The sequence below is a fragment of the Manacus candei genome, unplaced genomic scaffold (assembly GCF_025592945.1).
Source record: "Manacus candei isolate 608988 ecotype Guabito, Panama unplaced genomic scaffold, ASM2559294v1 h1tg000042l, whole genome shotgun sequence".
In the NCBI taxonomy this organism is placed as follows: Eukaryota; Metazoa; Chordata; class Aves; order Passeriformes; family Pipridae; genus Manacus; species Manacus candei.
The window spans coordinates 421,036-434,255 of NW_026138090.1; the positions used below are offsets into that span (position 1 = coordinate 421,036).

Genomic DNA, 13,220 nt, shown 5'->3' on the forward strand with positions numbered 1-13,220 from the left:
ATATCAGCAAATGCTCAAAAGAAGAGGGCAGAGCCCACAAACTCCAGACACAGGAGTGGGGCAGCCAGAAGGGAGCCCAGGAATCTCACACCAATATAACTATTCCTACTCTGGCAGCACTGGGGAACTCAAGGAGGAAAGGATTTCTCCCTCTGTATCCAAGCAATGTGTAACACAGCAATAGTGATGCTGTTTTATTAAAGCAAGTCTCTCTTCTGCTTCAGGGACAGAGAAGAATTTTCAAACCTACCTGCAAGGCAACAAGAAAAAACATGACAGCAATTATATTTACCCAAAGCTTTCACCAGCTACGTTTAGGAAGTCAAATTTCTCCTCCAGCATTTCCACCGTATTTCCTCTACATTTATTTCTGAATACAAATTGAACACTTTGAATTAAATATGCTCTGTGGATATTTCTAAACTGCTTGCTCAGACAAAAATGTTTCTGTAATATCTGAATTCTTCTCCTCCCTTACTGTCTGGATGACTAAAGGGTGCCAGGGCACTCCTCAAATTAGAGGACACATGTTCCCAAAATTCAACATATTTCCTGTCGATCTCTCATTAATTTTTATTTTTCAGATAAGTATGTAAAGCATCCTTCTCTAACCCCTGTGAAATACTAAATATCCTGGGGCAGCTTCAGTCCAGGTTCATTCATGTTCTCCAAGACAGTTGTCTATTAACTCCACCTTCCCCATGTGATGAAATCCGGGGTGGGATTTTGGTACAAGTGGGTCTTCCTCATCTGACCAGGGTGTTAAATGGCAAATTGCTCTGGCCAGGCTGACAAAAGCTGCTTGGTGTGCCTGAGCCTCCCTGTTTTACCTTCTAATATACAGGCACACTGAATACATTCCAATCCTGGTGACGTACCTCACTACATGCTTTAGTCAAATGGTATCTCCATGTGCCTGCTAGAACAGTTCTCCATGAAATATGAAAGAATTATGGACCTACAACACCTCTGCAAGTCATCTGATCCATCAGTCACCTCCCAAACCTCTCACAGCAGGACCAGGCTGCACAGGGAATTATTTGGTTAAACTCTGAGTATCTCCAAAGACGGATATTTCAGTCTCAGATCTGCTACAATGACTGATTATCTTCGTTACATTTTTTTTTTATTCCTAATATCTGAAATATGGAGTTTCCCATCCTACCCTTCGTCCCATCCCTCTGCCCCCCCACCCCAAAATGAGTGTGGCCACCTCCATGCCCCCACCAGCTACGTGAAGACAGCTCTCAGACCCCCCCACTAACCTTTTTTCTACCAGCTGCACAAAAGCAGCTCCCAAAGCATCTCCTCACACATCACAGGCTCCAGCCCTGACCACCTCGGTGGCTCTTCAGTGACTCTCAGTTTGACACAATCCTTATTGTCCCAGAGAGCCCAAACTGGGCACAGGCACACTCCAGATGTGGCCTTGAGTACCAAAGAGAGGAACATCCCCCTCCTTAACCTGCTGGCCATGCTCCTGCTGACACAGCCCAGCAGGAGGTTGGTTTTCATCACCACAAGGACACACCACTGGTATCTCAAAAGCCTTCTATGAAAAGACATCACTTCCCCATGTAGAACCACAGATTCAGTCATGTGCCAGCAGCACTGTCCACTTTGTGAGGGGTACTTAGAGTACATATGTAAAACCAGACCCAAATTTCTGTGCAGTATCACACCCCTCGGTTTCTGAGCCACAGTTCAGCGTAGATGTTGGTTGGATCCAAGTTTTTTTCAGGCTAGGCATAGAGTCTTCCTCTCAAATGTGAAAGCACCACGAAGTTGAGTAACCTCCAGGATTCAGCAGCTGTTTGTGTTTCAGAGCTTAGAAGCCATCTGTGTTTTGTTTCAGAGATCCCTTCATCTTGTACACAAGTCCTGTCTTTAAATATCTTATGGATAACAGTGTTTTCCTCAGGCAAAACAGCATCCTTCATGTCTGCTGCTCTCTCTTCATCTTTTTCATCTTTCCATGCTGCTTTTGAACCAGCCTTGTCATTTCCACTGTGCTGCCCACACATACCATGGGCATGCTGGGCCCAGGGCTCTGGATCTCCCTGTTTTCCCAACCTACAGCTTTGTTCTCACTTGTCCAACAAAAGGAGGAAAACATAACTCCTTCCAGCAAAAGGAAAAGCAAAATAACGTACAAACAAAATTAGAGTAGTCGCACTTCAGTGAGTGAACAGAGGTAACAAATCGATAAACACCATTCCACTAATATTTTCCCCTCAAAAAACTATTTCACTTGCCAAAAAGAAGAGAAATAGAGACCCAAGAAAATCATCCTGGTTGTTTTGCTGTTGTTTCTACAACAGGTTCATTGGAAAACTTCAGCAGGTTTTAGCTTAATGAACTGAAAGCTGAAAGTTGAAAAAAGCAGGATATAACACAAGATTGTTTTAAACAGGATGATTTCTATACAGTCTATAATTCTGTTACCAAAATAAATTGTGTATCATCTTTATGGACTGCACTGTGATTCACACAAAACTGTGCCCGCCCTATGAGGGCAGAGGAGATCAATTCCACCTTATCTGTGGAATTATAACCCAAATCTCCAAAACACAGCACATGTATTACTTTAAAATACTGATGTTATTCCTGAAAGCTTGAATTTGGCAATTCACTTATTCATTCCCACTTTCTTCCAGAATAAGCACTGGAATTTTGAAATGTGTGCCATATCTGAACTATAAAGAGGCCTGGGAGGGCAGACTCAAAGTTCTGTTAATAAAGTACCAATGCCAGATCCCAACATCCTCATCCAAAACTGCATTAGGGCTCGATGCCCATGGGAACACAGTTCCACACACAAGCCTGTGTTTTACTGCTCAAGTATTTCACCAGGGCCTGCATAAACAGCCTTCCATGACTGACATTCAGCACACGCCACTGTGTTCCTGTGTAGTTTTGGGGTTGTTTGGAGGATACTTTTGTTTTAATTTAGGTACCTGGGTTGTGACTACCCAATTACCTCCCCTTCCTTGTATAAAAGCACAGAGAACTCTCCAGCTTCCCAAAGGGAGAACTCCATGAGACCTAGACCTTGCAGGAAAAAGCAGGAATAACATAAGCCTCCTGCTTTCATTTAGATTCTAGAGCTTTCAAGTACCTAACAGTGGTTTCAGCTCTAGTTTATGTTTCTGCATGTGGCTACCAAACCCAACCTCCTAATTCTGCCATCTAGAGTCATTCCAGTCTTGAGTGTTAATATAATTAAAAGCATGGAGGGCATTATGAGAACCAGTAACTCTTCATTTTTAATTTATTTTTCATGTAAGAAGACAAAACATGCTAAAAGGCAGCTTAGACCAAGTTAAACTCTGTCCTACCTGAAACTTATAAACAGTGTCTCAGTGACTCAATGCATCATCAGGAATGTAAGATCCAGCTCAGCTGCTTCCCAATCCATATCCTCTATCCTAACACCAACACATGCATCCAGCAGGCTCAGTGCTATTTACCAAATTAAAATTAAGCATATTTTTGTAGTCAGCAATGACTGGTTAATATTTCCTTGAGGTTAATCAAAACAGAACTACTTGTAGTTCAGTTATAGCTACAGCAGGTCTGGCCATCAGAGATGGAAATTTGCTTCCAACACGTATTCTACGTGACATGAAACTTCAGAATCTCCTTAGAAGTATGATTTTGGTGTTTCACTTCATTTCCAAAAGACTTAAGTTGAAGAAAACATTTGTTTTTGAGAAGGACCTCACCTCTCTAACAAGGAGTGCAAAGTGAGATGATTTTTCAGTTGCCAAAGAGATAAAAAAAAAAAACCACAACTCAGCAAGTGCGTGGGTAAGGCAGGGAGGACTTCTTTGAAGGAAAGAGTACACCACTGCTCCTTTTTCCATTAACACTGGATTTGCTCAAGGTTAGCCAGGAAGCTTTACAGCTCCAGTCTGTAAAACACATCCTGACATAACTAGCTCAATTCCCATCAGCTCATTAAAAACTACCTATATTCAAAAGGAAAACTCCAGCAATCACCAGTGGCTGGTTTTAAGGATAACAGCTCCAAGAACTCCCCTTGGCCTGTTATGACCCAAACTAAATGGCAATACTTATAATTTCAAAAACATTTTGGCTTGTACAAGCCTCAGTGGACCTGGATGCAAAACTAAGAGCAACTTCCCAAACAGCCCACAGAGAAACTTTGGGAAGGTATCCCACCACCACTGGACAGAGCTGCAGGAAGAAAGGGCCAGCATGTGAGGGGGAGATCCAGCTCTCCTACACTGGGACTCCACCCCTGTGGGTGCTCTCCAGCCACTTTTGTGCAATTGAAAAAAAAAAAAATATATGTATATAGACAGATGGTTTTTATTGCCTTATTAAAACAGAGTGAAAGGTGAAGTCCAAGGCAGATCTTACAAGGGCTTAAGAAAACCAACAGCAATGGAAAGGAAGGCTCACACTACCAGGGATATATTATTTTCACGAGGTCTGATGGACTATCATTTCCAAGTTAAGGATCACGTTACTTCCAAGCTCTAGTGAAACACTCACTGTCTACTTATTCCCGAGGCCACTAGGGAGCGTTCCCAGCCTCTCTGTAGGGAAACACCAGCGATCCTCCAGCAGCGTTTTGTTCTAATCAATCTCAAACCTCTTCCACCAAAAAAAAAAAAAAAAAAAAAAAAAAAAAGTTTGCTTTGATACACAAAATAACTCGAGTGCTTCCTCCAGAGCTGTAACTACGCTCTGAGCACAAGCCAGAGACTGCAGCTACATTTTTGCTTGTTCACTGTGACTTAGCAAATTACTCCTGAAGGTGCTGCCCTGTCACATGCTCCGGTCCCGTCCCTGTGACCACAACAGATACAGTCACAGGCACTTTTCTGCCAACTCCCTCCATGCCACCCTATATTCCTCTCCATTAATCACACCCTGATCTTGTTTCTCCTTTCCCCACAACAATCCTCTCACTCATACAGCAAAGTTTCAGGCAGATGCTTTCCTTATTTTAGCAAGGGCTGACGTGCCACGGGAATCTGATTAAATTAAAGCAAGACAAAGATACATAAAGCCATGGAGAACAACTATCACTGGAACTGTTACTGATACACAGCCCCCTTTCTTTTCTGTGCAGGTTCTCTGAAGCAGAGGCTGAACCATTCTTTAAATTGCTACAAGAAACATTTTTTGTAAAAAAAAGTCTAACAAATTATATTTAACAGGAGTTTCTTGCACACTGTGGAAATTAGAAGCCACTCCAACCAAAATACAAAGAATGTTTCAACACATCAGATCTATTGCTTGAGCTCTATTCCAAAGAGCACAGCCTGTAGCAGACAAGGGAAATTATTATCCTTAATTTCTCTTTTCTTGTTTGAGCTCCTGCTCTAAGAGGGTAGGAGGGACTAAAATAAAAACCAATTGTTCTTGGTTTCTTAGTTAAGCCAAAGCAATGGCTAAGGCATAACAGAGAATTAATAGGGAAGAAGGGGTGGGAAAGGCAGTTGGAATATAGTTCCAGAGAGAAAGCAGAGTATTAAATCCAGCTATTAGAAAGTGCAATTTTTTTTGCCTCAAAACCTGATAAAACCCTCAAAACCTGGAAAACAGAGGATTAAATAATTAAGTTAATTAAGAAATGTAACAACTACTCACCTGTCTGCACATCTATAACCATCTGATGGCCACCTCTCATCCCTGGTCGACTGTCTTCCCCATCACCTTCAAAAAAGAGGGAGGAGAGGGTTTTCCATTATGAGATTTTTAAACCAAGGAAAGGTACAACCTCAATACAGAAGCAGAGCAACTTAGTAACTCACCCTTCTTTAAGCATTACCTTAAAGCTTTCATTAGCTTAGCACTTTTCCCAGGTAATGTTCTTCTGTGTGTTATAAAACTGTAAAAAGTTTTATAACAAATTATCTGGTGACTGACAGTACAGAGAGCAAAAGTTTATACTCTCCTGCAACTCTTGAGTACCTTGGAAAGGAACTCCAGAGTTCCTGGAGCCACACAGGTGCTCACAAAAGAGCTCTGAGCCATCCCTCCAGCTCTCCAGCAGTGAGGACACAGCCAGCCTCTGGCTCCTCTTCCCTCTCTCCCCACCTGAGAGTTGCCTGAGGGCTGAGCTGTGAGAACAGACACTCAACTGACAGGGTAATGAACCCCTGGGATGGGAGCAAGGAGGTGATGGAGAGACACAGCACAGCTGCCTTTGCAACACTTATCCTCACACATAAGGGAATCCCAACTGTCCCATTAAAGCTGCTTTCCAATCTCTTTAGATATCTTAAGCTTTCAGGACAGGTGTCATCCACGGGAAGCAACACTAGCAAGATAACCCGTGTTCTGTTGGAAGAGAAACCTGCTTGTATTCCTGATAACCCTTCCCAAGGGGTTTGGGGACACTGTTCCACATTTGGCAGTTGTCACCTTGGATCCTACATTTGCTGTGTGACAGTGAGTTTTGTACTCTCTAGTCAAGGATCCTGCTACAAGTCTGGTTTCTTCTGCCTTGAGAACAACACAGAAAGATTCTGCAGTTTACATTTACTACATAACACATAAAGACTTCAAAAGGTCTCATTCAAAACACGCCCTGTTCAGACAATGTATTTATTTGTCACTCTTGGCTTTGAGTTTGAGTCAATTCCATTCATTAAATCCAGTAACACAGATAACTGTTCTCATGTTTAACCTATATCCTGAGATTTGGTACTGAACTGATGATCTGTCCTTGAAGTTACTGCAAGTATTCCTGCAGTCTTCCTTACTCAACCAGAGACCAGGCTGCATTTCACTGACTCTGCAGACAAATGCAACTTTTTAACAGAAAAAAAAACATTCCCTAGAAAACCTGTCCTAGAGGAGCCTTTCTTGCATCAGCATCATTTTCTTGCTCAGTATTCTCAAAGGAACAAGACAGAACTCACGTACTGCCAGTTCTATCTTAAGAAATGTCCTTACCTTTGGTGCTTTTGGGGATAATCTGCCCCCAGCGAGGTTTGTACTCTTGCTGACTGATATACTGATTGAATAAGCCATCTGCAAAACAAAAATGTTGCTGGATAAAGCATTTATACTTCCATTATAGCAAAATCACTTTTCATGTGGGTAACTTCAGCCTTACTCAAGCCAGTTTGCCACTCCAAAGCCTTCATGTTCAGTGAATGCGCCATTATATGCCAGTTAGTTTGTTAAACTTTTGTTAGTTTGTTAAACTTTTGTTAGTTTGTTAATGAACTAAATGTGAAAGCACTAAAATAAAAAGAATACTTGCTACTAGATCAATCAGGAATTATCCAGTTTGCCTGCCAGGTCATGCCAAGTGTCTATAAATCTCCAGTGTGGTGTATTTAATTAAGAATAGAATCCCTACCCCTTATTTAAGCAAAAAGGAAAGTTGCCAGTGCATATAAAATTCAACCATTTTAGTCCATGTGAAGTTAAAACTAGGTCAGACAGCATCTCTGGAGCTCCATCTGAGAAGAAAAGGGAAGTAAAGCAGATTGTTTAAATGCTCCGATATGGGACAAACGGGCACTGGATGAAAAACAAAATAATAGTTTACATTTTCTTCAGGGAGTTAAGCGAGAAGAGAAACAGAAGATGTGTCAGGTCACGGGGCAGATATGCCAACTGCAGCATTTTGGTGAGAAACACCAACTCCAGCACTTTATCCACACTCCCCTTGTGCTTTCCTCTCCCCGGTACACCTTCCACATGCCACCTCTTCAGCATCCAGAGGCCAGCTCCTAATTCTGGTTCTAGGTTATCAGTCTATCACATAAGCATTCATCTTTTGAAAAAGAGATTCAAAACACCCACACTCTCCAGGACTGCTCTTCAGTCTGGGAAGGGCTTGGCAAACCTTTGGGGAACTTGGTGCTGCTGATCTCCAAATGTCTCCTCTAAAAAAGCCACCTCACCTTCTGCAGGCACAACAAACTCTCAGACAGCACTGCTGTCCTGGCTGCATCCCACCCACCACCTCAACACACAAGCCCCTCCTGACAAGTGTTTGTGCTGCATTTATGCATTGCCTGAAAAAAAGAAGGGAGTTCAGGCAACCAACATCAAATAGTTTTTAGTTCTTTTGACCACAGTAATTTCGGCTTTGAGGTAAGAGTTTAACAGATGATGGATGCCTCTGTTTATTTACAGAATGATCCTTACTGAACACATTCCTATTTATTTACAAAAAGGTAAAAATCTTTGCTAAGCATGACACAAGGTTCAGAGAATATTTTGAAGTGTTTCCTGGCATCGTGTAGTTTGTCGTGACTGAAATCCAGGTTTTAATTAAACCCCAAGCCGGCAAGGATTTCCTGGGAGAAGATGAATGCTCTATTTAGAGACCATCTAATAGGAAAACAAGGGCACTCAAGAGCTCCTGAAAGGTGCTGAGTTTGGTCTGAAAACACAGAACTTCCATAAACTCAGCTGTGCAAGTTTTTCCAAATAAATACTCTGAAAACAGGGCAGGTTTTACTTTCACCTCAGAGCCAAAACCATCAGCTCTCTCCCCGCATTAGGTAATCGAGGAAAGCCAGAAGTTTGCTCAATGTATGTAGAAAGTGGTTTATTTTGGGTTTAATAGCAGGGTTCTTAACTCCCACTTCTTCAGCATTTATGAAGTTGGGACAACACACGAGAGGCTTGAAGCTTGAGATCTCATAAATTCTGATTCAGAAAAGCCAACTCTAATAGAACAAATGCATGTGCTGTAAGAAATCCCATAGTGACTCAGCCACAAACCCAGACAGAAACGCAGCCTTTTGGTTACAGTTACAGCCCTGGGTCTGCACGACACAAACCAAAACCGTATTTACCCCGATGGCAGCCAATAGATAATTGGACATAAATAGCTCCAAAGGATGAATTACACCACATAGGATCTGAAAGGGTCATTTAACCTCTCTCCCATGCTCAACACCCACAGGCTGCACTTGTCAAGATACGACACTTCTCCCCTACTGTGCCTTCAGCCTCTTTTAATAATGCTTCTTGTCTTCCATGGGACATTGGTTTGGAAACACTCCAGCTTGCTTCCCAGAAATGTTTCTTTCTGCGGGGAGCAGTTCCACATTCATTCTACTTGTATTGCAAACCAGCAGCAGCTTGTTTTGGAAGCTGAATCACCACCTGTCTGACACCACCAGGGACAAAAAAAAAAAAAAAAGGGATTTCTAGGTGGATTCTGCACCCGATGCCAGACCTACACCAGCGCACTCCTTATGTTCCTTGTCAGGATGGCTCTGCTGACCAAAAGGTCTCCAAAGCTTCTCCAAGGATCAGATCTAGGCCTGCTCAGCTTTGTCAGCTGTTCCCAATGAATCAGGAGTTTAAAATAAATTTCAAGACTCCCGACCAAAAAGAAAAAAAAAAAGTGTCAAGTGGAAGTTTTTAAAGGAAGTTTTCCTTCACTCCAGAGACCTCTCACTTCAATGTCCATGTTTACTAAAATTACAGACAAAACCTTGCTCTGTACTATTTTCAAGCTCTTCTCAGCAAGTCATGACGCATTTTGGATGTAACAACACCAAGTTCACAGTGGTTAAAGCTCAGTAAATTCTGCCACTCTGATAACCCGAGCCTTTATTTTGCCAGCCAACTGCAGGTTACCCAGAAAGGATTAGGACAAACACCATGGACAAAAATATTTAACTTGCTGAAGCCAATCAGGAACAAGTTATATTAAGTTTGGGGGTTTTCTAGACAACACATTTGCAGATAGGATTACTAAAATCTATTCACTTCACTGCTAATGGCTGAAAACACTTCAGAGTGACCCATAAGTTCTGGGAGTTGGGCTTTGGATTTTTAAAGAATTATGATTTTTCTCAAACCAAAGAAAAATATCCAGAACACATTCAGCCATTACTTGATAATTTCTTGGGAGAAACAAGGAAAAACATGGGGTTTTTTCTCCAGCCTCAGAGCTGTAATATTTTCTTCAACTTTGTTCTTCGCAAAAATGAAACCAGGTCTGCTCTCAAGTCCCTATAAGTTATCCCTCTTCCACACAAACCCTACCATTTACTTAGGACAGGCTTTGGATCCCTAGCCAGCCCTTCCCCTCCATATATCTGAGCATACAGAGCAGCAACCAGACTTTCTCAGAACCAAATCCAAACAATATTGGATGGTAAAATTAAGGTATACGAGTCTGTCTAGAGCTCCCAGGGGAATACAGTTGTTCCTGTGCATCCTGTTCCTGCACATCCCGAGTTTTGGGAGACGTCGGAGCCTGCAGGCTGTGCATCGTTACTTCTTGTTTGTTGTGCAGGGCTCACTTGTCACCAGATAAACACATGTCACACCCTGACACGAGCGGTGCCACAAGGAACACCTCAGTCCCTGGAATACTAATACGAACCGAGCAGATCTTCCATCCATTCCAAGCAGCTTTCCATGTCTACAGGAGCTGCAGGCAGTTCAACTAAGTAATTTGCACTCCACATACTCTCTTGCAGGAATATTAAGCAGATTTTTTTTCCCCTTCAATAATATAGGCCCAAGAGCTATAGGAACGGATCCAAATGCGAAACATTTGAACCGAGTCTGTGAACCAGCTGAGATTTAAGGGACCCTTTTCTTTTTGAGAGGAAGTCAGGCAGCTGCCAGAGTTTCCATTTGCCCGTTTTCGAAGTGTAACGCACGAGTCAAAAGAATCTGCGGGCGAAGTGTGGCTGCCTGCCACCGAGCTCTCAAAAGAAATCATCTGGTGATGTGAGGTGGAAGACAGCGCTCGTCATTAGCAATGCAAAAGAACAAGAGTTAGCTCTGCCAGCGCTAATTCTTGACCACCTACTCTTTTTCTACATGACTAAGCCTATGGAAATGGCCCCGCGAGAGATGCAGCGCGTCGCCGCTTTTTCAATACCCACCACTGCAAAGCTCGGCCTCTCCAGGAGACATTTTAGGCTGAACTGAGTGTGCAGTATCTCTGTCAACCTCGCTGCACTTCTGTTTGTGCCTTTAAGGCAATGAACTCCCAGATCAGCGAGCGGTCAGGAGTTCACATATTCATGCCCGGCCTGCAGCAGAACAGGCCGCTCTTTGAACGATTTCAGGGATAATTTAAGGATCTGTATGTCTCAATTAACTCTACACTTCAGCTACACTACACAGACACGGGACCAAAGTTAATCCGCTTTTATTTGGAAAAGCAACACATCAGAGAGAGGAGCTCAGTGGTAAGAACACCCACACCTTAGAGACTAAGCAGCAGCTACGGAGACTTCACAACAGAGCTGCTAAGAAAGTAAAATGGTAATAAATCATCGTAGAACAGCCCAGGTTGGAAGGGACCTTAAAGATCAACCAGTTCCAACCCTTATGGAAGGGTCAGGTCCTTATGGACAGGGACACCTTTTATCAGACCAGGTTGCTCAGAAAATGCTGAGGAGCTTAAGACATGCAGAGCAGACTAAGGACAGTGGAGCACCACAGGGAGCAGGAGGTAGGAAAACTGCAGGAGAACGTGCTAAAGGCTGAAGACATCTATTCCCATCCCATCCCACCAGCACCAGTTAAGTACCAGTGATATTCAACACTTTGACTGCCACCTTGCACAACTCCTGACAAACTATTCCAGCTGCAGTTTTGTGGTTATCAGAAGAGGTTTGTCCTGTCCGCTGTCCCATCACAGCCTGAACAGCTCCATGCCCAGGTTTGCCATGAGGCAGCAAGAGCACCAGTGCCAGGGGACACAGTGTCCTGAGTGAGGGCACAACTGACCCAGTTAGGGAAAACCTGCAGTTGTGTCAGCTTAAAGCAAATATGGGCTGCAGCCTCCGTGTCTCGGGATAGATGGCACTTCCCTCCGGAGGGTGCTGGGAGGCGACAGAGCTCAAGAGCTGAAGGCAGCATAAAGAATGGTAGGAGGATGGGGGAAGGAAGGTTAATATATTCCAAGACAAGCAAAATCATTAAGGATGACCAACAGAGCAATGGGAGATGTGCACGTTGACATTTAATTTCAGCTGGCCAGGTGCCGGATTAAAGTGCAGCAAAATAAACACCCTCACACATATTTTTCTGTCCCTCAGAAGCAGTTACAAAACAATGATGCTCTTGAAGACTCTCCTGCTAAATTACCCACCGTCTGTTGCGAGCAAGACATGCTTCTGTACTTGCTGGAACAAAAAAAGGACTGATAAAACAAGCTACAGCATATTCCTCCCATTTGCTTAAGGGTTGTTGAGCTCCTCAGCCTTCCTAGAGGGAATGATCTCAAGAACCAGGGAAGCAGGACTGTCCACATCAAATCTGACACAGAACAAGTGTCTGTTTGTCAGACAGAAGACTGCAGGTCTTGTTTTCAACTACCAGGAGAGTCCTTTGCCAGTACTTCCAGCCCTGGAAAAGCTGAGCACTGTGGACAGCAACCCCGCTCTCAACATACACCAGCTCAGCTCAAGTCCTAGGGGAAAACTGCTGGATGAAATAAATGTCAAATATTAAGTAGAAAAGAAATAAAGATATAACAAATTTAAAAAAAAGTTACAAACATTCACTTCATTAGTGCCCAAGAAAAAAAGTCCATTTTTGAGGGAACTTTTTCAGCACATTCTAGACTTTGAGTGAAATTCTATTCGAGTCCCTACTCCAGCCTGCAATGAAGTGGAAAGAGGAGGGCCTCCAGGCACTGAGATTAAGTCACAGCCAAGGCTGTGTAATGATAAAATCATCACCATCAGCACAGAGCGCTCCTCTGGTTGCTGTAGCATCCTGGTGGGCTCATCAGCTCCCCCAGGCACTCGTGTCTTTGTGACACAGACAGTAACAGCCAGCCACAGCTCCCTGCTGCTTTTCCAGCCTGCAATCCTCCCTTGCCTTAAGGATTCAGGAGGAAGCTGCCAGTTGCACAATGTCCCTGCATTGCAGGAAGCTGTTCACGCTCCCATCCCAGCCAACAACACTCCACGGGCTCAGGAGGGCAAGGATGAACGCTGTTCTCAGTCTCAACACTTGTAGCTGCTCCTGGAGCTCAGCACAGGGCAGGGCTCAGCTGCTCTGCCTAAGAAACCTTGAGCCAAACACACAGAAAACCACTCACTGCAGTTCTGGACGACCTGTTACAATAAGCTCCCTAAAACTGTGCTCAGTTGAACAGCTTAGTCACAAAAAGATGGTGGATTTTCATGGAAGACAATTCTTGATTTTAAAGCTATCACTGCTATCAAATTCTGAGAATCACTACCAACTTCAGTGGTACAAGCTGGAGTCAAGCAGGTACACCAGCA

General features: G+C 43.4%; 1 protein-coding gene across 3 annotated transcripts in view; it reads right to left on the reverse strand.

Annotated features, from left to right (window-relative positions):
• Positions 1–13,220, reverse strand: part of MKLN1 (muskelin 1) — a 94,071-nt gene that overhangs the window by 46,050 nt on the left and 34,801 nt on the right. For all 3 annotated transcript variants that reach the window (XM_051795221.1, XM_051795222.1, XM_051795223.1), the window contains 2 exons: positions 6,937–7,014; positions 5,626–5,691 (listed from right to left, as the gene is read on the reverse strand). In XM_051795221.1, the coding sequence (XP_051651181.1) occupies positions 5,626–5,691; positions 6,937–7,014 (144 nt within the window). The remainder of the gene's footprint in view (positions 1–5,625; positions 5,692–6,936; positions 7,015–13,220) is intronic.